Here is a 26750-nt window from a genome sequence, read left to right as displayed (position 1 = left end):
GGAGGGTGATAGCTTTCCACCCTCCAGGAGGGAGCCGTCGGCCCTCCTGATGTCTGTGCAGAGAGGCCAGAGAGGAGGAGGAGCACGTGGCTTATTGTGGAGTAGGGGGGCGGGGGGGGGGGCGTGAACTGTGAGGAAGCAGCAGCTGCTGGGAGGAGACGCCTGGGGTGTGCCCTGCACCCTGGGAGGCACGTGAGCCGTCAGGCCCGCTTTCGTGTGCTGGTGGGCGGGTACCACCTGTCCCCTAAGGCCCTGAGATGCCACCTCCTTGGGCCCACGCGCCCAGGCCCACAGAAGAATCAGAAGGCGGCCTGAACAGGCCAAGGGGCTGAGGGGACCACGATGCTGCCTTCCTGGGAGCGGGGGGCCCTGCTCTTTGCTCTGGGATGCTCAGCTTGAGGGTGTGTGGCTGGGAGAGGGTTGGGCGAGGTGGACAGTGAGGCAAGGAGCCCGGTTCGGGTCGTCCTGCCGGCAGGGCCCCCAGCCCGGCTGACACAGCCATTCGGTGCGTGCTGGTGTCCCGGCTGGCAGTGTCTGTGTGAGCAGTGTCTGTGTCTCTGTGGGCAGGGGGCCTGGGCTGCCCTGTCCTCCCAGGAGGGGGCCTGCTTGGCGCCCATTCTCCATGTCCTGCTGGAGGCCCTGGAGGAGGCCTCTGCTCCTCGGGTTCCCAAGCACTGGGGGCAGCTGCGTGGCTTACCACCCAGATCCCGCTCACTGCCCGCTGGCCGCCGGGCCCGGGGCTGCGGCTCTTCCAGCCACTTGGGCCCCAAACCCTCCTGCTGGGCAGTGGCGGGTGGTCGGTTGTTGGGCATCTGGAACCAACCTGTAGGGGGCAGGAGTGCGTGTCTGTGGGTTTGGGGGAACCCCAGGGAGGCTGACTTCTTCGTCGTCAGAATCCACAGAGGTTGGTGCACCCAGGGGTCAGCCCAGTAACGCAGTCCTCTCAGGGGACATAGGAAGCCAGAAAACAGCGGTTTCTCCGGGAGCCTGTCAGCTCTGGGAAGGAGGTGGGCAGCTGCACGCTTCCTGTGGAGAGTGGATGCTTGGCTGTGCCAAGCCCTCCTAAAGGCTTCCTCACTCATGCCTTTCCACTAGCACCTTGCACCGAGCCCCCCAGTACCCTGCACTGAGCCCCCCCAGCACCCCACACCAAGTCCCCCCAGCACGCTGCACCAAACCCCCAGCACCCCACAGCGAGTCCCCCAGCACCCTGCATCGAGCCCCCAGCACTGAGCCCCCCGACACCCTGCAGTGAGCCCTTAGCACCCTGCACTGAGCCCCACCCCCTGCTCCACTGCGCCCTGTACCGAGCCCCGCCCCGCTCCACGGCGCCCTGCACCGAGCCCCTCCCCCCGGCGCCCTGCACCACACCCCCCCTGCACTGAGCCCCCCTGCCCCGCGCAGCCTCTGCTGCCGCCCCCTCCCTGCCCCCCACCGTGACCCAAGGTAGCCCCAACAGCCTGGACCTCAGCCGCCTGAGGGGCGTGCTGCTGCTGCGTGTCTGCACCGTGAGGCTTGGTCCAGGGCTTGGTCTCCCGCGTGCTCTGGGCACACAGGATGTGCTTCCTCAGTGTACTTGGCTCTGAGCTGAATTCATTGGCCGTAAACTGAAGAGTATGGTGCAGAGCTGGGTGCGGGGCCTGCAGTCCAGGCCCAGGAGCCTGGTCTTCGTGGAGGTCTGGGCACTGCACTGGCTCCTCGGGTCTGGGTTGCATGTGTGTCTGGGCACCTCAAGGCCTGCAGGGACCTCTGCATTCCGCTTCCTTTCGTGGTCTCCACCTTCCCAGCATCCGCCCGCCATTTTCTCATCCCTGGGCACACAGTTCACACCCGATTCCAGGCTTCAGGGGCTGCTGAGTTGCCGAGGAGACGTAACCAAGGTGCACCGCGTGGTGACTTTCCCCCTGGAGGCAGGAAGCACAGTGAGGGGCTCGCCTTTGGCAGCAGAAGCTTGTGCCCGTGGGGTCTGGGAGTTGGGGCGGGGTGGTAGGTACGGCTGGTGGGGGTGAGGCAGGAGCTTGTGCCCGTGGGGTCCGGGAGTTGGGGCGGGTGGTGGGTGTGGCTGGTGGGGGTGAGGCAGGAGCTTGTGTGCACGTGGGGTCTGGGAGTTGGGGCAGGTGGTAGGTGTGGCTGGTGGGAGTGAGGCAGGAGCTTGTGCCCGTGGGGTCCGGGAGTTGGGGCGGGTGGGGGAGAGGCAGGGGGCAGTGTGCACGTGGGGTCCGGGAGTTGGGGCTGGTGGGGGTGAGGCAGGGGGCAGTGTGCCCGTGGGGTCCGGGTGGTGGGTGCGGTGGGTCGGGTGAGGCAGGGGGCAGTGTGCTTGCTGCCGCCTCAGTCTGCGTTGGCGACGTTGCCATGTGCTTGGGTTCTTCCGAGGGTTTCACTTTAGAAAGCTTTTTTGTAGACTAAGGACCAAAGAAAAACAAGGGCCTGTGTGTGCAGTTGGTGGGAACCCTGCTTCTTGCAGGGGATGCTCTTTACTGTAGCCTCAAATCACAGCTTTTGTAGGTCTCTCTTTAAAATGCTTTCAGGGATTTCCCTGGCAGTCTAGTGTTTAAGACTTCACCTTCCAGGGCAGCGGGTGCAGGATCCATCCCTGGTTGGGGACCTAAGATCCCACATGCCTCGCGGCCAGAAACCAAAGCGTAAAACAGAAGCAGTATCACACAGATTCAGTAAAGACTTAAAAAGAGTCCATATCAAAAAACTATCCCAAAAAAGATCATTATGCTTTCAGACAGGTCCTTAAAGGTGAGCCCTGCACCGAATCCTCTTGTAGTAGAACCAGTCACCACAGCGTGTCTTCACCTGTCTGATGTGCTTGGGTCTCATGTGTTCATAAAGGTTACAGCAGTAAATCCTTACAGCTTTACACTGAAGAGTTACTGCAGTTTCTCTTAAGTGACCAAGCTGGTGAGGTTCTGCGTGCATCTGATGTCTCTGTGACGTCTTTGATGTGAGAAGCCAAGCGGAAGGGTTTCCCAAGCCCCTTGATCTTGATTGAGAGGTCATTTTAGCAAGCTTATCTTGGTTCCCTATTTCCCTCTCTGACTTTGTTCTAATTCTGTTTTTAAAAGTATCTCAAGCATTAAAACCATTGTTAAAAACATACATATATATATATATATTTTAAAAGAAGGTAAAGCTTTAACTCTGATACGTATGAAGTATTCTCTTATAAAATATTTTATTTAATGCATTAATTAAGGATGGAACTAATCTGATGTTACAGCTCTTTGAAAGGAGAATTCAGAAAAAAACAACAACAACACTCATGCTTAAGTTCAAGAGTGCCAAGGTGAATTAACAGGCAGATACAGAATTGGTCAGTATTTACAGGGCAAGCAACAAGTAAATGCATCTCCACACACTTCCTCTTGATTTCTAGGGATAAGAATCATTTGTATTACTATCAGTTTCCCACAACTTGTAGGGTCATGAAATAGCTCCAAGACGACGAAAGGCATAGATAATCTGGAGAGGGGCAACAGACAGGATGCTCGATGTTTTCTGCTCATGTCAGACTTTCTCCCGATTCTTAAAAAACACCTAATTTTAAGCGCATAAGGAAACTACCCTGGGCTGACTGGCTGTTTCCCGAGGCGGGTGACGGACCGCTGGCTGCCTCCTCGGTGGTGTCCTCCTGAAACCGTCCTGCGGGGGTCTGAGATGGTGGACCAGCGATCTGAGGGCCCTCTGGCCTCCTCCTGGCTGCTCTTTGGGTAAAATAAAAAGCTGGCCCTCTATCCCCGCCTTGCTACTGACTTTCTAGTTCACTCTGTACTTGGGTGAGTTGTAAGTAGAAGGTGGGAAGGAAGTTGGCAGCTGTTTCCGTGGTCCAAACTGCTTTTTCTCTCCCGCGTCCTCTCCCCTCCCAACCAGCCTTGTTCTGATGCGCTTCTAGGTTAGTGGGGAGAGAACCGACACTGTCCCTGCTTCTGGGAACGTGCCTTTGAGCCCCCATAGAGGGTTGGTTTTTGAATTCATTTTGAAAATGTTCCCCCCAGCATTCTAGCTGACGAGTTTTCTGGCCACAGAAATGTGTGTGAGCCTCAGAATCTGTTTCTGCTTAATCCTTCCGGATCCTGGATTCTCCTGCGTCCACCAGCTAAGCTGGAACGTTTGGGAAGGGGCCAGATGGCTGAGGTCCTCGTTCTCCTGCTGTCCTGATGCACACACCTGGCTCTGGAGGGCTCCGGAGCCCCTGATGACCGAGCCCCTCTCGTGTTGCCTGCCTGCCCATTGGCTCCTGACCTGCGGTGGGACAGGAGGAGCCCACGGTGGCCACTCCACGGAAGTGGACACCCGCTGGCTCAGAGGATGCTTCATGTCGTTCTGTCCTTTTCCTGCTCGTTGCCTCAGCCGACTGGGCTGTTTAATCTTATCTGAAATGACTTTTCCAGAATAGATGAATCGGGAACGGTGATCCTCTTCTCTTTACAAGTTTGTTTAATCTTAGTCTCCCCACTAATTTCCTCATTTAATTTTTACATTTTTCTTTATTAAAAAAAATTCAAGTACAGTTGATTTATGTGTCAGTTTCCGGTATACAGCACAGTGATTCAGTTGTATAGGTATACATGTATATGTATGTTTCTGTGTGTATATATATATTCAGATTCTTTTCTATTATAGGTTATTACAAGATATTGGGTAGAGTTCCGTTTGCTATACAGAGGTCCTTGTGGTTGATGTCCTTTACATACAGTAGCATGTATATGTTAATCCCAGATTCCTCATCTTTTTTAAACAAATGGAGTACGTGATCCTGCAGCAGGGGGCCGTTCTGGGTGTGGCCGCGCTGACCCCGCCCCCTCTGCTGTGGTCCGCAGGTCATGGAGGCGGAGCAGACCAAGACGAGGAGCGAGTTGGTGCACAAGGAGACGGCGGCGCGCTACAACGCGGCCATGGGCCGCATGCGGCAGCTGGAGAAGAAGCTCAAGCGGGCCATCAACAAGTCCAAGTGAGCCGGGCGGGCGGGCCCCTGGGCTGGGCTGCTCTCCTTCCGCACCGTCTCAGCCTTTCCCGTGGCCCCAGCAGCGCCTGCCCCGGCTCCTTCTGTGTTCTCTGCACCCCCGGGTGGGGCTCCTCCAGGCTGACCCCCTGGGAGCACACAGGAAGGAATCTCAAGGGCAGAGCGTTACCTGGGCCCTGGGCTGCACTTGCGTTTTGGGGAACTCAGGGCTGTGTGCCCTTGGCTCTGTGGCTGACGGTGTGGACACGACCCTTCCCCTCAGGTTACCTGTCCGCAGTGGGGGTGAGCTTTGTAGATAGTACACATCCTTCATAGACCCAGAGCTGATGAAACAGCGCAAGGCTGGTTTCCTTTCTTTTTTTTCAGCGACAGGATGTGTATTTCCAAAGTTTCTTACAGTATTAAAGACTAGAACAGTTAACCTTGTCCAACAGTAGGCTCTTTGGTTAAATAAGCTGTGACACTTCCACACATCGGACTAGTTTGTAGCAGTTAAAATCATGATGACATGGGTTCTGTCTTCATTAATTTATGAATATGTTCGTAACTTTTATATGTAATAAAGGCAGGCCACAAAACACATTGAAAACACAACTCGTCTCACACAAATTACATGCATACACAGATGGGCCCAAAGGAATAATTTTTAATGTGTGTGTATGTATGTGTGTATGTATTTATTTGAACTATCGTTAGTTGATTTACAATGTTGTGAAGACTGGTTTCAGTGGAGCTTTTCTCCACCTCTTCTCATCACCACGCCTGTGTATTATCATCTGACAATGACCTTGGGGAAGACTCCCTGCGTCCCTCACAATTGCTGGGCCTCCAAGCAGAGACCTGGAATGGCCTCGATTGCTCAGCCCCAGACAGACCCCTCAAGCTTCGCGGTGGGTGAGGAGCTCAAGAATAAAGTGTTCGCCTCCTCACCTGCCGACCCCCAAGCCCCTGAAAGGAGCGGGTGTGCCCGCCCCTGGCTGGCCCAGAGCCTGGGGCGTGCTGGCCTCTCCTGCGCTCTCCCTGGCCTGTGGCCTGGGCGGTCTGCGTTCGATCCGCTCCCTCTAGTCCCACGCGGAGTCCTGGAGGCCGACCGAGCGCTCCCCACCCCACCCAACCCCGTCCCCGCGGAGCCCCCGCTGTGCCCAGTGCGGCTCGGTGGCTCTCCCCTTCCCTGAGTGAGCTTGGGGGAGCTGGTGTTCGTTGGGGCAGTTTCTTCTCTGCGGTTCCGCCTTCTGATGCCTCTGCCCTGGGTGAGCATCTGTTATGGGTCAGGCCCGGGAGCTGGATCTCTTCCCCGCTCCTCTCACGCCCGGTTAGAGCCGAGTAAATGCTGGAGGGCGGCTCAGTCGCTGCCCCGGACACTCCCGTGGAGCGTATGGGGGTCACTGCTGACCAGGCTCTCACGGGTTTCCTTCTGTCTGCTTCCCACAGGCCTTACTTTGAACTCAAGGCGAAGTACTACCTGCAGCTTGAGGTACGTGGGGCCTTTGGCTTTGAAGCCGGTGGGTAGGCGATGTCTGTCCCCAGAGCCCCCCCCCCACCCCCCCGAGCCCCCCCCACCCCACCCCCCTGACCCCTTCTGTAGTGGCCTTTGGACAGCCCTACGGCTGCCAGCTCGGGGGACACGTACTTGACCGAGGCTTCGGCTGCTTGCGCGGTGCTCTCTGCCGCCTGCAGAACCTCTGCATCGTCTCTGGCCTGAGCGTCCTCGGTCTGTGGTCCTCCTCCGCACGGCACCGGGGAGCTTGCTGGCGGGGCGGATTCCCGGGGCCGCCCCAGACCGACAGAACCGAGGCTCTGCGGGCCGGCCCAGCCCTCCGGCTTTCCACACGCCCGCTGGGGGCTTCCGACACAGCGCAGTGTGAGGTCCACGGCTCGGGGCTCAGACGGCCGGACCCCCACCGCTGCCTCTGGTGGGGGGCGCCCCCCAGGTCGTTTCTGAGCGTAGAGCCGGGGTTGTCACAGGACTGGAGGCTGAGCGCTGGTGCATAGAGACTTGCGGAAGGGGGACCAGGTCCCCGGCTGCATCCTGAGGGTCACCCGGGAGCCTGGCCGGCCGGCGGGGGCGCGGCCTTGCTCACGCCTCCACCCCCCGCTTCTCCCGAGCAGCAGCTGAAGAAGACGGTGGACGAGCTGCAGGCCAAGCTGGCCCTGGCCAAGGGCGAGTACAAGACGGCGCTGCGGAACCTGGAGACTATCTCGGACGAGATCCACGAGAGGAGGCGCTCCGGCGCCATGGGGCCCCGCGGGCGCGGCGTCGGCGCCGAGGGCGGAGCTGTGCCCGCCGAGGGCCTGTCGGGGCGCAAGCCCGAAGCTGACACCGTTTCTGGTGAGTCTGGGGCCCGTGTCCCCTGCTCGGGCGGGATGCCCTGTTCACCGGGGCGCAGCTAGCATCCTGAGTCAGCGTGCTGCGCTTAGATAAGTTTGGGAAGTGACGTGCTTTCACCCCCGAGATTCCAAGCACTTACTAGGGCATCCGAGGCTCTGAGAAGCCTTGCAGGGAAGGAGCGCCTTTGGGCACAGGGACTTGGGAGGCAGCTCTGATTCGAGTCCTGGCCGTCCTGCCATGATCAAGACAGCGTGGGCCAAGGCCTGACTTCCCGTTCCTTCCCCTGTAAAGTGGGGCACGTGACGGTGCTCGCTGTCTGCCACAGAGAGGGGTGGTCAGGACTGAATGAAGGCGTGCTGGCCCCTGGGGGTCATGCCACACGTAGTGTCTGGGCGCGGGGACCTATTCCCAGGGCCACCCCTGGGAAGTGGATACAAAGGGCTGCTGTAGTTCCTTCCACGTCAATTCGGAGACCCACCCTACTGCCCCAGCCCTGCCTGTCTGTATGCCCTTCTTTGCTTTTTCTGAGGAATACTGGCTGTTGGCTTTTCCCCCATAATCCTTCCTCAGTTCAGTTCAGTTGCTCAGTCGTGTCCGACTCTTCCGGACCCCATGGACTGCAGCACACCTGGCTTCCCTGTCCATCACCAACACTTGCTCAAACTCATGTCCATTGAGTCGGTGATGCCATCCAACCATCTCATCTTCTGTCGACCTCTTCTCTTCCCACCTTCAATCTTTCCCAGCATCAGGGTCTTTTCAAATGAGTCAGTTCTTTGCATCAGGTGGCCAAAGTATTGGAGTTTCAGCTTCAGCATCAGTCCTTCCAATGACCACTCAGGACTGATTTCCTTTAGGATGGACTGGTTCGATCTCCTTGCAGTCCAAAGGACTCTCAGGAGTCTTCTCCAACACCACAGTTCAAAAGCGTCAATTCTTCGGTGCTCAGCTTTCTTTATAGTCCAATTCTCACATCCATACATAACTACAGAAAAAACCATAGCCTTGACTAAACGGACCTTTGTTGGCAAAGTAACGTCTCTGCTTTTGAATATGCTGTCTAGGTTGGTCATAACTTTCCTCCCAAGGAGTAAGCATCTTTTAATTTCATGGCTGCGGTCACCATCTGCAGTGATTTTGGAGCCCCCCAAAATGAAAGTCAGCCACTGTTTCCGCATCTATTTGCCATGAAGTGATGGGACTGAATGCCATGATCTTAGTTTTCTGAATGCTGAGCTTTAAGCCAACTTTTTCACTCTCTTCTTTCATTTTCATCAAGAGGTTCTTTAGTTCTTCACTTTCTGCCATAAGGGTGGTGTCATCTGCCTGAGGTTATTGATATTTCTCCCGGCAATCTTGATTCCAGCTTGTGCTTCATCCAGCCCAGCACCTTAATTCAGGCAACAAACATTCAAGTGTGAGGGCCCAGGTCAAAGGAAACTGTAATTTGAACAGCAGGGATGAGTCCTCTAGTGTACATCATCTTGTAAACCCTGTGTGGAGAGGGACATGAAGCTCAGAGACGTTCAGTAACTTAACCAAGGGTACCCAGCAAGCAGCAAAGATGGGATGTGAACTCAGATCTGAGCCCATTCTGTGTGCCTAGCATTAATAGTACTTCCATGGGGCGCTTCCGGAGAAGGCAATGGCACCCCACTCCAGTACTCTTGCCTGGAAAATCCCATGGACGGAGCAGCCTGGAAGGCTGCAGTCCACGGGGTCACTGAGGGTTGGACACGACTGAGTGACTTCACTTTCACTTTTCACTTTCATGCATTGGAGAAGGAAATGGCAGCCCACTCCAGTGTTCTTGCCTGGAGAATCCCAGGGGCAGGAGAGCCTGGTGGGCTGCTGTCTATGGGGTCGCACAGAGTTGGAACGACTGAAGTGACTATGCAGCAGCAGCAGCAGGGGGCACTTCAGGCTGTCTTTAAGGCCAGGGGAGGAGGAAACGGGACTGGGATGTTGTTCAGAGCTGAGGTGACTTGGAAGCTGTGTCTCTGGCCTCGGTTAGAACGGCCCACAAACCAAGTGAGGCACAGGCTACAGAGGACCGCAAGGGAGCTATGTTCCTTTGTGGCAGACGGTGATCTCAGTGGACTCTGAGCACGTCTCAGGAGATGGGAAGCTACTCAGAAGGTGACCGAGGTCCCAGCAGAGACCCCGTGCAGGACTGTCCGTCAGAGCTCCCGTGGCTTCTTCCGTGGGAGGAGGCAGCTCCGAGGCCTGGCTGGCTCCATCAGGATGCGTCACGCAGGCCTGCCGTCCTCCTGTGCCCGTGGGGGTCCGTTTTGGGGCCTGGGGTGGAGAGAAAAACCCAACCTGAGGCTGAATTCACCTTCCATTCCACCTCAGGCAGTGTCTGGTGACAGTGACTTCTGGGACAGGGGCTGCAGAGTGATGTTAAGGACCCTGGCCATTGGTAGGTCCAGCCTCCTCCCTTCAGGCTGCTCTGGAGTCTGGTCTCACGAGCTGAGGCGGCCACGGCCTGTGGCCGGGTCCTGCAGCTTCCTGGCCCCGTCTCTGCAGCGGGGACACCCAGAGGGTGTGTCAGGGACCAGGTGGCCCTCGGTCAGACCCGAGTGACAGCTCCTCTCTCTCCCCTCCCAGTGGCCTCCGAGGCCTTCGAAGATGACAACTGCAGCGCCTTTGTGTCTGAGGATGACTCAGAAACCCAGTCCCTGTCCAGCTTCAGCTCAGGGCCCACAAGCCCATCGGAGATGCCCGAGCAGTTCCCCGCGGCCGTGCGGCCCGCCAGCCTGGACCTGCCCAGCCCTGTGTCCCTGTCGGAGTTCGGGGTGCTGTTCCCGGGGTTGGGCCCCCGCAGCGAGTGCAGCGGGGCCTCGTCCCCCGAGTGCGAGGTGGAACGAGGTGAGTGCAGCCCCCTGCCCCTGGGCTGGGGGGAGGCGGGGACCCCAGGCTGGATGCTGCAATCAGGGCCTCTCTGAACGCATTGCGGTGTGGCTCCCAACGTGATTCGGTCTCTCTCATCACAACAGTCCTCTGGACAGGCACCCCCGCTGGAGAGGCTTCTGTTTCCTGGCTGTTAGCATAGGACGGGTCTCATCTCCGAGGGTCAGGGGCGTCTACAGCTTCTCAGGGAGGGAAAGCAGGAGGCGCTGCTGTGGCAGAGGCGCTTCTGTGCCCCTGGGCATCTGGAGGTGCAGCTGGCTGGCTGTGGGGGGCCCGGGTGACCCCTGGGACTGCCAGGACTCACTGCCGGGTCTTTCTGTTTCCACAGGGGACAGAGCAGAGGGAGCAGAGAATAAGACGGTTGACAAGGCGGGCAGCCACCGGAGGCTGGGCAGCAGCAGCGGCGACGGCGGCAGGAGCCCCCCGAAGCCCGCGGGCCAGGCCCTGGAGGACGGGGTGCGGCGGCTGTCCCTGCGGGGCCCCGGGCGTGCGGGCCTCACAGACACACACGTGGTGCAGATCGGCTGACGCGCCCTGGCCCCGGCGCGGGCCAGTGTTTATACATGAACCGGACGGAGGACATTGTGCCAATAATCACAAAATATATGCCAAATCCCAGCCCTTTCCTCTAAATCGCACGAGTGACGCTTCAGTGGGCTCAGGGCTGGAGGTCTGTCTGTGGGGTGAGTGCTCCTGGGCTGCTGTGTTTTCCGGTGCAGAGTCAGTTGTTGTGGGCGGGCTGTGACCGCATCCACGGCCTTTGTTGGAACGGTCCCTGTCACGGTGTCGTGCAAGCAGTAACCTGTTCCCAGAAAAGACCCTGAGCCAGCCGAGGGCCCGGGGAGCTGAGTCCCCAGCAGACTCAAGGGCCCACTTGTTTGGGAAAATGGCCTTGTTCTCTCCTTTAGATCCCGGGGGTGGGGTGGGGGTGGTATCTAAAGGAAAACAAGTGCACGCAAATGAAACTCAAATATTCGCAACAATGCTTTCTGATCCAGTGAAGGCTTTAAAAAAAAAAAAAAATCCAAGAACAGAATTCATTTTCATCATCTCTGGTTTTCAGAGGATTTAAAAAAAAAGTGTGTTTCCTGGGACGCCCGTTAAAATCCTTTTCTTTGTCGAAGGCTGCCATGAGCTGCACTTTTTGGGGTGGGAAGGGTGAATGCCGCGTGGGGATAGGGGGGACAGGGGCAGGGGCCTGTCGTGGATGAGGGCCTGTGGCTGCGGGGGGAGGAGTCCTGTCGCGCAAACCTCACCCCACCAGCCAGGGGTACTTATTCTAAGACCCGTGCATGAGGAATGGTGGCCAGTGTTGTTCTAGATCGACAAGGTGTTGGTTTCTCTGTAGGCTGTAACTTTTAAAAATAAACAGTTATTTAAGGGTTATGCTGCACTAGTATTTCTTAAGAGGAAACTGTTCCTTACAGCTAGGAAAGGGAGTGGGCACACGGTGGCAGAGGCTGTTGATAGAAGCAATGGTGTCTGTTATGCTAATAGTATTAAGTGTTGTAGGACCGCTTTTCTTGTTTTCATGGCCCGTATTTAGAGCATTGTATTTTAATTGTCCTTTTTTTGTTAAGAAAACAGCATTTCTAAAAGGAAAAAAAAAACCCCATTCAAGTCTGTCAGCTTATATATATGTGTCATTTGTAAATCTCTTCACACTGTCTTGTTTTCTCTTTTTAATGACTAATACAGTATCCTGATTACAAGGTTATTTTGTACTTGTCTTAATACCTTGAGTGTAATAAAAATGGCTTAAGAAAATGTCTTTTTGTGACTTCAGATAAGGAATCCTGATACTGCCCAAATCTTCTGTTCGAGGCGGTCCTCTTGCCATGAGCAGGAGCATGCATGCACTGGTCACCTGTTCTTATTTTCAGTTAAGGTCCTGGGTCCTAACAGTGCACACCCTGATTAGCAGGTGTGAATTGGAATTCCACTTCTGCTGCTACTGAAGCTGAGCAGTATGGAGACATGGTGGCCGCAAAATAAATACAGGTGCTTAGGCTGGAGGCCTGGGTGTCTCCCGGTCTCAGCCGCAGGGGCTGGTGAGTGATGCGGGCAGCCCTGGGCACTAGGCTTTGAAAAGCTCCCCAGCTGATTCTATTCTCTTTCTATACCGGTCCAACCAACGTTTGTCATCGTGGGCTCTGTTCAGAGCTCTCTACAGACTTCAGCATTACAATACAGTATTGTTTAAATAGGTCTCCTTCATTGGGTTTTTGAAGGCAGGGATTAGGTCTCAGTTTGCATCTATGATAAGATCTTTAACACACAAGGCTCAAATCATGCCTATAATAAATATGCCTGTTATGCTTTAGATTTTTCTTTAAAGTCACAGAAAATTAATCCACCTAAAATACGTTAAAAGTGAAAGCACTGAAGTATTTACCAAAATGAAATCTCAGTAATACAACAATTTGCCACTAGCCTGAATGAAAAACACACTTTTTTTTTTGGTAAAAATGTGAATTTTCATGCAAGTCATGGAACATAGATGGAACATACCACATGAAGTTCTTTAATAATTTCTCTAGGTTAAACTATGCAGTTGCCATAAGTATAAACATTTTATTTGGATTAAAGGTAATAGAAATACAAAAGTTTTAATAGAGATGAAAAATTCCACTATTTTTAGATCTTTAAAATCTTGACTGAGCATCATTCTACTCTAATGGATTTTTATGTAAACAACGGGGAATTTACACATAACAGTATCTTGCGACCCAATCACCATGTATTAAATTCTTAATCATGTTTTTTTAGAGTGCTCTTACCGTAAGAACACTGAACTATATGGAGCAATTTACAGAAAGGCTATACAAACTGAATTGTAACGTCTTCAGTGTCTCAGACTACTGCTTTCCTCAACCTGATCAAACGGCACTGATGACTATATCTCAGTCCTCTTCAATGAGTCAATGGGAGACAGGTGTCCAGCCTCAGCAACCTTCACTCTTAAGCATGAGCATCTCCACACTATAAAGTTAACTGTGTTTCTTAAATGCTTTATCCTTTCATGACCTCTGGGCAACAGTAAACACTTCAAGTCATAAATAACACAGAACTAAAATCTCATGGTAACACAATTCATTTGGTCATTTGTTGCCCAGGACACACAGGAGATTTAACAACACAAGCAGGTTTACCTTACAACATGTGCTGCCAAAAGACACACACAGCGTAACTACTCCAGAGCAGCATCCCAGCCCGCTGTTCTGCTCCATGAGTCTGCATCCCTCATGTGGTCTCAGGCAAGGGCGTCCATCTCAGTGCTTGACTGCATCTAACCTTTACAATCATCTACATGCTTTTATATAGCATGGCCCCTAAGTGCAACCCCACTCCGCATACACACAAAACCAGGTAAACAGTACTTCTGAGTGACAGAGGGTAATTCTGATGACACACAGTTCTCAGCACACACCCTGCCTTCAGCACCAGACTCCACAGGAACGTTTGGAGAGATTCCGTTCTGTTCTGACTGTTGCGTTAGTGTCCTCGAGATCCGTGTCCTCAGTTGAAGAGCTGATGTTGGTGAGTGTAAGATCCAGCGATCGCTGAGGTTTCTGTCACTGCAGTTGTGTTGTCTTGATGGGGATAATACTATTAAAGTCCAAGAAAAAGGGTCCTTCTTGTTTAGGCAAGAAAGTACTGGGAATGATATTGTAGATCCCAGCAGGTATATTTTCTAGTTCCAGGTAGCAAAACCCACACCTATGTTCAGGGAAAATGAGAACAAGGTTTTTAAGTGATGATGCCCCAGAAAGCAGAGTGTGAATTAGACAGCAATCAAAAGACAAGCGTTACCTGTAGTCACCACTAGATTTCCTCTGGAACCCATGGGGACCAGGGTCTCCCACCACAGAAACTGTTACAACTTCAAATCCAACACTGTACTGCCTAGCAGTAAAAAAAGAGAGTAAATCACTGCTGTTACCAAGTTGTCTCACACATACACCCCAAATAACTATACCTAAAGTGCTGCTGCTGCTGCTGCTAAGTCGCTTCAGTTGTGTCCGACTCTGTGTGACCCCATGGACTGCAGCCCACCAGGCTCCCCCGTCCCTGGGATTCTCCAGGCAAGAACACTGGAGTGGGGTGCCATTTCCTTCTCCAACGCATGAAAGTGAAAAGTCAAAGTGAAGTCGCTCAGTCGTGTCTGACCCTCAGTGACCCCGTGGACTGCAGCCTTCCAGGCTCCTCCGTCCATGGGATTTTCCAGGCAAGAGTACTGGAGTGGGGTGCAATTGCCTTCTCCGACCTAAAGTGCAGATAGACTGTTAAGTACATGTTTCTAAAGCTTCAGTAGGAGGAAACAGCACTCTGAGGCACACGCATACTATTTTTACTCTTAATTACAGAAAACATCATTTATCTTTTTAAGTTGAAGCCATAAAGATGGACATTTTACAAAATTTACTTTAGAAGAGACTGTATTTTTATCACAGGCTCTCAGAGAATAATGTTAAAATAGTGTATTAGGCAAAAAAAAAAAAAAAGGAAAAGGAGAGAACCCTGAAATAAAATCTAAATTTACAGAAGAATTAGCCTATGGTAGACGTGACGTTCCAAATCAGTAGGGAAAGGATTATTTACGCAGGTGGTGATGACAAAAACTTAGAATAAAAATTGTTACACTGTATTTCACACCAAATATAAAACACAATCCATATGTATTTAAAAAAAGAAAACAACTAGAAGAAAATACAGTGAAACTTTGATATTAGGGCAAGACTTCCTGGCCACAGCAAAATAAACCAAAAGAAACAGATTTGATTATAATGAAAAAAATTTTTTTGTTATGTGAGAAAAAAAATCTGGGAAAAATGCCTGCAAATATGTGAAGGAGTTAATATTCTACATACATACCCTTATTCATGCTTACAATTAAAAAAAACATGACAAGTGCAACAGAAAAATGGGCAAAAGATATGAATTAAATATATGAAGAAAAAATACACAGTCAATAAACATTTTTCCATATTCAAGCTTCGAAATGAAATACAAAAGGGCAATTATGTACCTTGTTTTGCCTATCAAACTGGTGACATTTTTGAAAACAACTGCAGAAAAATAGCTTAGTCCTACCCTTATGGCAGAAAGTGAAGAGGAACTAAAGAGCCTCTTGATGAAAGTGAAAGTAGAGAGTGAAAAAGTTGGCTTAAAACCAACATTCAGAAAACGAAGATCACGGCATCTGGTCCCATCACTTCATGGCAAATAGATGGGGAAACAGTGGAAACAGTATCAGACTTTATTTTTCTGGGCTCCAAAATCACTGCAGATGGTGACTGCAGCCATGAAATTAAAAGACGCTTACTCCTTGGAAGGAAAGTTATGACCAACCTAGACAGCGTATTCAAAAGCAGAGACATTACTTTGCCAACAGAAGTCTGTCTAGTCAAGGCTATGGTTTTTCCTGCGGTCATGTATGGATGTGAGAGTTGGACTGTGAAGAAGGCTGAGCACCGAAGAATTGATGCTTTTGAACTGTGGTGTTGGAGAAGACTCTTGAGAGTCCCTTGGACTGCAAGGAGATCCAACCAGTCCATTCTGAAGGAGATCAGCCCTGGGATTTCTTTGGAGGGAATGATGCTGAAGATGAAACTCCAGTACTTTGGCCACCTCATGTGAAGAGTTGACTCACTGGAAAAGACTCTGATGCTGGGAGGGATTGGGGGCAAGAGGAGAAGGGGACGACAGAGGATGAGATGGCTGGATGGCATCACTGACTCGATGGACCTGAGTCTCAGTGAACTCCGGGAGTTGGTGATGGACAGGGAGGCCTGGTGTGCTGCGATTCATGGGGTTGCAAAGAGTCGGACACGACTGAGCGACTGATCTGATCTGATCTATAGGATTATTAGTTTCTTTCACAACAGTTTGTAATTACAGGCAGGCAAAATTAAGCCTAGTGTTATTTAGAAGCTGGTACTATTTTTATTTGTATTCTCTTTTTTAAACCTTTTAAAACTGTGAAATATAACACAATACACAAGAAATGTAAGACAGTGCACATGAAACATATGTGCTTCACAAAAGTGAACAGAAGCCCAGTTACTCCCCCCGGCAATCGACAAAACCCTCAGCGCCGTGAGGAGAGCCCCTGTGTGGCCCTTTGATCACAGCTTCTGTCTACTGGTCCCTCTCCTGCCCTACCTACAGTGTGACTACCTAAGTGTGCACCCTTCAATGACAGTTCAGCTTCACCTGTTCTTGCCTTCACGCAAGTGGAAGCACAGTATATACTGTGCTGTGTGGCTTCTGTCGCTCAGCTCAGCCTCGGTCCTGAGACCCACCCAGCGTGTTGTGGGGAGCTGTTCTTTATCTTCACTGGTATGTAGGACTCTACTGCATGACTATTTTATAGTCTTTTAAAAGCCACTGAGGAACACTGGCTGTTCTAAATTTTGCTCTTACAGTCTATTGGCTGTTTGGATTGTTTCTTTTATGACGTGCCTGTTAAAAAGTTTTAATTTTTGTTATTTTTTAAAACCTACAGACTTTTTTCCTACTAACATAGGATATTTACAAATCTTTTCATGTGCTTGTTGTCTTGAGACGTCTTTCCTTATCCTGAGGCTATTACCTCCTGTTATCAGTAAGCTATCTGGAACTGAATTTCAGATTGGATGTGAGTCAGAGGCCTGCTCACCTTTCTTGTACATAGATATTAATTATTCCAGCACCTCTTCCTCACTTTTATGCAATACTGTCTTTAATCACAGACGAAGTGTCCGTACGAATATGTTTCAAAACCCTATTCTGTTCCACTAAGCTCATTTTTAACACGGTATCATTAAGAAAGTTAACTTATCACAAACCTTGGTCCTCTTAGCTCGATCAGTAGCGGCCCAGTCTTTTCTATATGGAATTGGTAAATGGGGTTATTTTTGTGAGTCTCTTGGAAATTTCCACATCCTCCGGCACTCTGACCACTCCACTTTCCATTAATCTAATAAAACAAAGCCTTTGTATTACCAAAACTTCACATTCTAGAATTCTGCTTTAAAGACAATAAAATTCCTCTGCGCCTTTGAAAAGAAAAAAAGGCAGCTCTCCACTGTGGCTGCATCATCTATCTCTTCAGTGTAATTCTCCAAGTCAGCCCGGCCACTTTGCAGTCTCAGCCCTGTTTCTACCCACCGTCTTTGAGTCCTCCTTGCCAAGAATTCTCCCTCAAATCCTCTTGCCCACGTCCAGCCCACCCTGTAGAATCAATCTCAAATTCTGTGTAAAAGGTTCATGCACACCGCCTTCCCTGCTGACCAAGGCCTGCATGCATCTTCTTTCTCTGAATTCAACTTTTTCCCCAGAATCACTCAGTGCCCACTGAGGTTTGTGTGTTCCAACCTGGACTGGAGACTATACTTAATCCTCGAATGTTTTTACTTTGTAAGAAACTTAAATGTGAAAGAAAAAAAAAGGGACTTCTAAAAGGGACTTCTAAAAGGGACTTTGAGACTGTGACCCAAAGAAAAAAATCTCTTTTACCTGTTTTGATACAGTGTATGGAGAAGGAATCTTTGAAAAAGTAAAGCTGCATGCTGAGTATACCTAGAGTGAAAAAAAAAAAATATATCATAGTGATACAATGTATACTTACAAAAACACACTTTAGAATGTTCCGGAAGACTAAGAAATCAGCTGGGGTAGTTGACAGCCCCGATTCTGTGGGCCTCCTGTACCAAGGCAGGACTAAAGGGCTGCAGGTGGGCGGCCAGGGTGCTTATCCTGGCTCCGCTGCCACCAACTGCGGCCTGGGACACACCACGACCCCCGAGGCCTTGGCTTCTGCATCTTAAGAAAGCAGCTCCCCAGTGTCCCTTTCATCACTAAAAATCTATTCCTCTGAGCTTCTTTACTAAGTTAAGGCAAACAAATTTATGAAGAACACAATTACAATGACCTCCCAGTTACATGAGAGCAATATGTTTATAGGCAGTCAGTTTCTTTTCAGTAAGTTCCAGGTTTTCTTAAGTCAATAAAAGTATTATGAAGACTAAAGGAGTTTTTATTGCTCTGTGAGTTTACTGGTCCGATACACCACATTTGCCTCGGGACTAAACCACTACTCTAAAGCCTAAAATATTCATTCAAAATGTTATTCAAAATAAAAACATTTCGTTACTGTTCAAAAACATTATTTTCTGCATGAATCATCATCATAATTTAACACAACTGTTATACAGATAAATACACACTCAGCAGTATATAGAGATCAATCTTTTTTTTTTTTTAATTTTATTTTTAAACTCCACAATATTGTACTAGCTTTGCCGAACATCGCTTTATAAATAAACCTTTTTGTAGATAACCTCACAAGCAGAGACGTTATGCACTTTCTATCGTCATTCTGTCGTGTTGGTTTACTTACCCGGACTGTGTAATGAATTGTGTTCTGTTTTTCATACTGGGAAACCACTAGCGTAAAGGTGTGGGTCCCCGGAGTGGTTAGCTTTATCTTAGTCAAATAGTGAGGGCTGTTAATTCGAATCCCATCAATGTATGGAGGTGGGTCAGCTGCAAATAAACAAGTAGGTTTACAGAAGATGGGACTTTATTCTCTGTACTTTTTAAGTTTTATGGTTGATGGTAGGAAAAATAATTAAATGGATGGACATTCCCTTAATTCTGTCTTTAAAATACAATGGTATTAAAGAATTACAATTTCAATTTAAAACTTTAATCTACTTAAAACTTGAAAATTAAATAATTTCTAATACACAGAAAGCAATCTTTTTGGAATACATTCAACGAGGTATATGATAATCCCTATTTGCCCTGTGACTTATTTTTCTCTCCTGGCAGAGGATTTTAAAATCAACATTAACTTCTTTTTTCCTTTTGAGGAAATTTTTTAAAAAGACACAAAGAAATATATAAATACGTTATCTATATTCTCTAGCACTCAGGATTCAATTATCTTTTTTTTGTCATACTAGCTTCTTTGTAAAACAAAGTTCCTTTAATCACCACCATTAAGTCTTATTCCATTCCACTCTGATGGATTTGATGGGCATCTCTGCCGACTTTTACACACACAGACACACACAGACACACACACACACACACACACACACGTGACCATGCATCTAAAAAAAAGCAGCAGCCTGTGTCTTGCTCTGCACCTCATTTCTCACTCAGGTTTCTGAGATCCATGTTGGTCTACACAGGTTTACTCCTTTCAAATCTGCATGTGCAACAGCACACGCCATCACGTGACGTGGACACCCTGTGTGTGTGCTTCCCCATCTAGTGTTCAGACGATGTGCAGATCTGGTTTATTTCCAGTATTTTGCTGCCTGAGATATTCTGTGACAGGCTCATGAATCAAGGCTGATACAATAAAGTCATTTCATGCATATCGATTAAGTCATTTAAGATCAATGCTATATTGCTGATATTATTTAGAAACACCGAATACTGATAATGTAACCTGTGGAAGAGATTTTAGCACCTCAAATGTAGTAAGTCTCCTGTGCTTAGAGGTGGTGTGACCTAGCGTGGGGGAGGACTGGCGCGCCTGTGACCTGCAGTAGTCTGACCTATGTCTCAGTTTACTCTTCTGTTGGATGGGGAACAGTCCAGTTTACTTCCGAGTGTCGTGATCAAAATAAAACTAAACCAGAAAGCGCCCTGGAGTGGCAAAGTCGCTCTGTGTAAGAGAGAAAGGAAATTGTTTTTTAAAAAATCCAAGCACAAAGAGTAACAAGTTCTTTGAAATTCAAAAGCCGTGTAACACGTTAATGTTAGGATCATAACTCACAACCTTTGTGTCTGGATGTATAATGATCAACATGGAAAATCTGGCTTGTTTAACTTGATGTTTATCACTGGACCGACTGTGTGCCGTGCCCATCCCAGAGAACCTCAGGAAAGCCTCGGTGCAGCGGGGGAAGAAGGCCACCTTTTCCTAAGATCAAGCAAAACGAAACTCGACAAAACCACTTCTTTTTTTTTTTTTTTTTTTGACAAAACCACTTCTGACCCCAGCTTAGCCATCCGTGCCTGGTCCTCCTCACAGCCTTCTTCAGAGAGCCTCACCTCAGGCACACCCGATCCTTTCCCCTGGGATCCCAGCCCACCTGTGTCCACTCTGTCCCTGTCAAGGTCAAAGATGCTGCCGGGGCGCTAAGTCCACTTGTCTCTAATCTAATCTCAACAGGTTACAGCAATGGGAGAGCTAACAGGGATCTCAAATTTAACAAGACCCAAAGTTAACTTCTGCTTCACTCCACAGCAGATCTGCCCCCTGCCCGGCTCCCGCATCGCAGTCAACGTTACACCTTTCTGCTTCTCAAGCCAAAAATACAGGTGTTGTCCTGGACTCCTGCCATCCCCGACTAACTCAGCAAGTCCTGACAATCCTAACCAAACCCAAACCTATCCCCTCCTCATCTCCACTTTACCACCACAAGTTCAAACCACCACCGCTCCTCACAGAAATAAAAGCACCTAATTGGGTTCTCTGCTTCCAATTTTTGTCCCCTCCAATATATTCTACAAAGAATTTTCTTAAAAACAACACACACACACACATCAGATAATGTCATTTTCCTAAAACCCTCCAAAGATTTCCATCATGCTTGGAGCAAAATTCCGACCCTTTCCTGGGCTGGGCTGATGGAACCTTACGTGATCTAAGCCTGCATCCATCTGACCACTGCTGACACCACACTGCCCAGGCCTCCTGGTCTTCCTCCTCTTCCCAGGAAACATCATGTTTGGCCCATGTTAGGGTCCTTGCACTGGCTGTTCCCTCTGCCTGCAATGCTGTTACCTCTGTGTTTGCATGACTGACTCCTGTTCGTCATTCAGACTTTCTCTTCCTCCTTTTCAACAAGGCCTTCCACGGCCACCCAACCAAAGTGACCAAGCAGTCACGAACACCCTATGTTATTTCTTTCTACATAGGTGTCATTATTAAGTTTTTTTTCTCTTTTTGTCTCCCAGACTAGAATATAAACCAATAGTCCCTACCACGCAGTAAATGATAAAAAATTTTCTTTTGATGTGAAAGCAAAATGGTCTCAACACAGTAAGTCAGTGCCTTAGGGCAAGATTCACTGTGTCTGGCAGGAAGGTCATCACAGAGGAAATGGCATAAACTGGATCTTAACCACATTCATTACAAAGAAGAGAGGAAAAGGAATATGCGGACAGAGGCCAGGGAGAAGACACTCTTGGCGGAAGAACTGAGACAGAGGAGGGCAACACAGGCGTGATGTGTTCAGGAGCAGCCAGACCTGCGCCGAGGGTGCCTTAAGGAGAAGGCCAGAGTGTAAGAAGCCTCAGACATCTCACTCAAGAGCCTGGACTTTTTATCCATGAGTCCACAGAAAACCACAGATTTTCTGATCAGAGAAAAAGATAGGATTTAAATTTTAGAAATAAAGCTCTGACGGCAATGTGCTAGAGTGCAGAAATTGCAAATTCCTGAGGTCTCTAAATTAAAAAAAATAACACACACAAGTAGCATAAATAGCCACACATCTGTTTAAGGGGTTTCTATTAGTCTTATCAGCATAATCATTAATTTATGTATATTACCTACATAAAATTTGTCATTTTTCAAATTAACCACACAAATAGAATTTTAATGTTTGTTTGAATGTCTGTTTACTAAACATACCTGGGTAATAAACTTTTTTCCCATCAGTCTTGTATACAACCATTGTGATAAATTCTCGATTATTTGCAAAATCATCCTAAAAGCACAAATAATTCAATATGGTTAGGTAAATTGACTCACTATGTTCCTGTGTGTGTGTGTGTGTGTGTGTGTGTGTGTGTGTAGGTGGGGAGGGGAGGAGAAGGAGATTATTTCTAAGCTTAAGAGCATTTCTATTTGGTGTTATAAAGTATGTCAATTAAACTGTAATTTCAGTAGATGAGCATGCTATATGAAGCAATATACTACAAAAAGACTCTAAAAACCATTAAAATTATGGTTACCCTTTACAAAACCAGGCCTAATGCATCAACATTTCCAAAACCCCCTTAGCATATTTTTATGTTAATATTCTTAAGATCTAAAGCATATATAATCAACACTAAAACTCTCACTAGAAAGCACAGACTCCCTCACTCTCTTCATACATGATTTCTGAAAGAGATTTGAAGTGTGTAATTATAAATGATCAATTTCCTTTGAGGAAAACATTTATCTAAGAAAACACTATTTTCAAGCCACCTATATACAGGAAACAGGCTGGTGATGAAGTTGCGTGTCTTGCTCACGTTGGTCTAGTTGTATTTGAAAGAAAGTCTGTATGGGATGTGAGGAGGGTACCAGTACCTTGTCTGTTATGTGCCTACTAAGCAAAACCCAGACCGCGGCGCCCCCCTGTGGACACTGCACCTCCAGCTTGTACTGGGGGTTGTTGGCCAGGCTGTAGGCGTCCTTCACGGGTCCTTGCTTGGCGTCCCAAGTACTAGGAGACAACATCACAACATCAGCAAGGAGGTCGGAATTACGCTTCTCACAGAGCTAAGCTGAAATGCTATTTTTAAAAGTTTTGCTTCAAATACAATTAGGTTTTAAGGTTTTCTTGTTTTCTTTTGGCATAATCAAGAAGCATACAAAGAGAGTGACTATTACATGATAGTTCTCTGCATGCTGTGTGCTCAGTCGCTCAGTCATTCTCTGTGACCCCATGGACTGTAGACCACCAGGCTCCTCTGTCCATGGGGATTCTCCAGGCAAGAATACTGGAGTGGGCTGCCATGCCCTCCTCCAGGGGATCTTCCTGACCCAGAGATCGAACCCAGGTCTCCCACACTGCGGGCAGATTCTTTACCAGCTGAGCCACCAGGGAAGTCCAAGAACACTGGAGTGGGTAGCCAATCCTTTCTCCAGCGGATCTTCCCAACTCAGGAAATGAACCAGGGTCTCCTGCATGGCAGGCAGATTCTTTGCTAGCTCAGCTACTAGGGAAGCCCTCTATGGGCATGATAAAAAGAAAGAATACTAGTCTTTCCAAATAATTTCATTTTAAATGAAAAAAGGGACACTACTATGAAGCATATTTTGAAATGTGCAAAAAAGTTACCTGTGAATGCATGTTGATTCTTTAAAAAGACCTGGATTCCAACTCAAGTAAATTACATCATAATACTGGCAGAGATCATCCCACGAAATCCAAAATATTCCTAAAAATTAGATGTCTTTGTTAGTCTAAAAAAACCTTAATGACTTGTCAGTTGAGTACATTTTACACTGTTAAAGCATGTTAAGCACATATTATTAAATTAAAAAGTTATTTACCATTGTCTATTTTCTGAGCTGTTCGAGGATCAAAGTTTAAATACTTTTGCAACTCTGGGGTCCAGTTTTTTACATCATTTTCACTATATCTTCCCTTCCAACGTAAATGACTCCAAGGATTTTTCAGTTGGATAAATCGCAGCCCCTATTAAAAAAGCCAGGAGATAACAAAGTTACAAAACAGTTTTACCACATTTTTATTAGTTATATCATTCTCCAAGTGAGGATGCAGTTTGAATACTTATCATTTCTTTTCCCTACAAATAACATCCGAAATTACTATTCTTTAATCAGCACTTGCCTGTGCCCCATATCCGATCAGAAGCTGTAAACGGCTACCTATCTCTAGAGCTATGCTATCCATACGTAATCACTACTCACATGTGGTCATATATAATTAAGTTTACAAATCAGCTCCTTAGTCGCAGTAGTCACATTTCAAGAGCTCAAGGACCAAGTGTCCTAGGAGCTAGATTCGTGCACAGCACGGGCACAGAATGTTTCATCCTGGCAGGAAGTGCCTCTGGGCCAGGCTGCCCTAGAGCATGGGTGTCCCCTGTCCTCTCAGGGCCTCCTGTGCTGTGGCCTCGCCGGTTTCCAGTGCCCTGTCCCCATGCCTGGCTCTCCCCTGCCCTGCTCTCAGCCCCGTGGGTGACCCACACTCAGTCCCCGCACAGAATGCCTCTGCTCACACTGCGCCTGCTCCTGCGGGCTCTCTGGTCCCCTCTGACCCGCACTCAGTCCCCGCGCAGAACGCCTCTGCTCACGCTGTGCCTGCTCCTGCGGGCTCTCTGGTCCCCTCTGACCCGCACTCAGTCCCCGCGCAGAACGCCTCTGCTCACGCTGCCCCTGCCCCTGCGGGCTCTCTGGTCCCCTCTGACTGCTCTGCTTTCAGATGCTCTTTAGCATCTTCCTCCACTGACTGTCAGAGAACACGAACTCTGCAGTCAGAATGAAACAGTACCAAATTTCAGCTCTACTATTTGTCAGCTCTGCGGGCCCTAGTTGGTCACTGCTCTCTCTGAGCTGCTGTGAAGACTAAATGCAGGAACACAGGCAAATCCTCTAGTAACTTCTTATCATTAAAAAAAAATCATTCGTCTATCTTCGGCCGTGCTGCGTCTTCGATACTTCACACAGGCCTTCTCCAGCTCTGACAAGGGGGGCTGCTCTCCAGGCGCAGTGCACGGGCCTCTCGCGGTGGGGGCTTCTCTTGGTGCAGAGCATGAGCTCTGGAGCATGGGGGCGTTGCAGTGTGTGGGCTCAGCTGCTGCGGTTTCCAGGCTCCACAGCACAAGTCCAACAGTCGTGGTGCAGGAAGGAGTCAGTTGCCCGTGGCACGCAGAATCTCCCCAGACCAGGGGTCAAACCTGCGTCTCCCGCACTGGCAGGCGGATTCTTTACCACTGAGGCCACCAGGGAAGCCCCTTCCCATTTTAATTACTACCTCTCCTTTTAAGTTCACAGGGCTAACAATCTGTATTACGTTAGTTTACAACAAACAATATCCTATCTTACATCATTTCCTACTTCTAATGCAGGAGTCTTGTCTCCCCAATGTGACTATAAAATCCTTGAAATGGTTAACATTATTATCCTGTGTCAGAAGTCTGTACTGAGTTTAAAGAACACCATATACGCTCAATAAATACTGGGTGTGTCTACAGAGTTGATCATATTGACTCAGAAAAACAAAAGAGCATGTAAATCCAAAAGATCTGTCTTATTTCAAGCAGTCAACTTAGAAACTTGTATTCTTTTTCTAATGATGTCACAAACCAAACAATTTGGAAGATATTTTAAAAAACACACACATTTCTTTGCTATTTTAAATGTGGCAAATCATGGCCTGGGGTAGACTTTTGGACATAAATCAGACTGTTTTCTTTAAGGCTACATTCCTGAGAAGCTCATCAACACAATTTCTGTTCTTAGTCTCTTCTGTATCATTTGCGCCTCACCCTGCCCCTGCCACACATCAGCCAACAAACGCTAAACTCCTTTCTGATTCATGAAACCTATTTCCACATGAGCAGAACATCTCTTTATTTCAGGACTTCATCAGCTTTAACATGAGGAGTATAGAGTAGTAAAAAGTATAAACAAGAATTGCTGCTAAGCTTTTCAGAGGAAGGTCCCAGGTATCACTGACATTCAAGGGCACGAAGGCACGGCTGCAAATTTTGTTTGGATAGAAAACCAGCAATTCAGAGGAACCTGAATGGGGGTATAAATGCTAGAGAACTAAGAAAGTAATCAGGTTTATGATGAAACATTCCATGTCCAGGTACTGCGTAGTGGCAGCAAAGGAAAAGCCTCAGGGATCCCTTGGGAAGATCTGTCTGAATTTAAAGACAGCAGCTTAAAATGGAGATGTACCATCAAAACGGACTATGGAATATTACCCCAAGGAGACAAAAAAATTACTCAAACAAGGATAACTGAGACTAAAGTGAAGGTCGTAAAATACACAAGAGGTTTGAGGCAGTCAAACAAAAGGACAACACTTTCACTCAAGTATTAATATGAAAATATCACTAAGTAAAGAAAGTCACAAATGATGTAAGATTGGGAGTAGCTTTAGTCAAAGATGAGGCAAATCTGCATGAAAGAGTTCTAGAGAAAAAAGCCTGAATGGATCAATAGGGAAATATTTTGAAACAGAAAAGGTATCTCAAAACTGATAGCACAAATAACATAAAAATGATGAACCCAGGAAATTCTTCAAATCTGTACCCAAAGATCATAAAGAAACCCCCGTAAATGTTAACACAGATGACGAAGCCTGTGGGAGACATCAACCCTGACTACAAAGAGACCACAGAACCAAAGGCAGAGGGCGACAGGCAGGACGGCCAGGGGCCCAGGCGGCAGGAGCAACAAGCTGCAAGGGGCAGGCGTCCTTTCCCTTCTCCACACAGAATTAACAGGCGCCTTTTAATTCTGTGTGGAGGGCACCTGGTTCTGCCTCAAGCTAGCTAACCAATGTTTGCCTCGTGGAAATGTTCTTAAGCTATTCATGAAACTATGTGTTTGCTTTGGAAACTGCCTTTCTTCAAGATAGTTCCGCCTGAGACTAACTTTTTTCCTTTTCTCAAACCTTGGGCTGATGATGGCTCAATAAACCAGTATTCCTGTCAATTGATTTATGGCCGGGGGATGACACACCTCTGCCATTCTATCTCAAAAATGCATATTGTGGGAGAGGGGCCTGGTGACACTCCCTCAGCCTTGAGAAGTCTCTCTTGTCTGATTAATGG

General features: G+C 48.6%; 2 protein-coding genes across 5 annotated transcripts in view; one reads left to right on the top strand and one right to left on the bottom strand.

Annotated features, from left to right (window-relative positions):
• The window catches only part of SH3BP5 (SH3 domain binding protein 5), an 81579-nt gene extending 69598 nt beyond the window's left edge, over nt 1-11981 (top strand). The window contains exons 5-9 of the mRNA XM_019964358.2: nt 4830-4960; nt 6404-6446; nt 7082-7301; nt 9912-10172; nt 10543-11981. Of these exons, the coding sequence (XP_019819917.1) occupies nt 4830-4960; nt 6404-6446; nt 7082-7301; nt 9912-10172; nt 10543-10742 (855 nt within the window). The 3' untranslated portion in view covers nt 10743-11981. The remainder of the gene's footprint in view (nt 1-4829; nt 4961-6403; nt 6447-7081; nt 7302-9911; nt 10173-10542) is intronic.
• A 787-nt stretch (nt 11982-12768) lies between these two features.
• CAPN7 (calpain 7) overlaps nt 12769-26750 on the bottom strand; it is a 51822-nt gene continuing 37840 nt past the window's right edge. For 2 of the 4 annotated variants that reach the window (XM_019964330.2, XM_019964344.2), the window contains exons 13-21: nt 23491-23635; nt 23276-23375; nt 22522-22657; nt 21856-21931; nt 18598-18743; nt 17715-17777; nt 17045-17175; nt 14028-14120; nt 12769-13934 (exon numbers count right to left, since the gene is read on the bottom strand). In XM_019964330.2, the coding sequence (XP_019819889.2) occupies nt 13790-13934; nt 14028-14120; nt 17045-17175; nt 17715-17777; nt 18598-18743; nt 21856-21931; nt 22522-22657; nt 23276-23375; nt 23491-23635 (1035 nt within the window). In that variant the 3' untranslated portion in view covers nt 12769-13789. Of the gene's footprint in view, nt 13935-14027; nt 14121-14193; nt 14482-17044; nt 17176-17714; nt 17778-18597; nt 18744-21855; nt 21932-22521; nt 22658-23275; nt 23376-23490; nt 23636-26750 lie in introns of those variants that run through there. The other 2 variants (XR_011568740.1, XM_070797014.1) reach the window with 2 other exon arrangements.

The sequence above is a fragment of the Bos indicus genome, chromosome 1 (assembly GCF_029378745.1).
Source record: "Bos indicus isolate NIAB-ARS_2022 breed Sahiwal x Tharparkar chromosome 1, NIAB-ARS_B.indTharparkar_mat_pri_1.0, whole genome shotgun sequence".
In the NCBI taxonomy this organism is placed as follows: Eukaryota; Metazoa; Chordata; class Mammalia; order Artiodactyla; family Bovidae; genus Bos; species Bos indicus.
The sequence above is the reverse complement of the archived record's forward strand: the minus strand, read 5'-3'. Positions and strand labels throughout refer to the sequence as shown.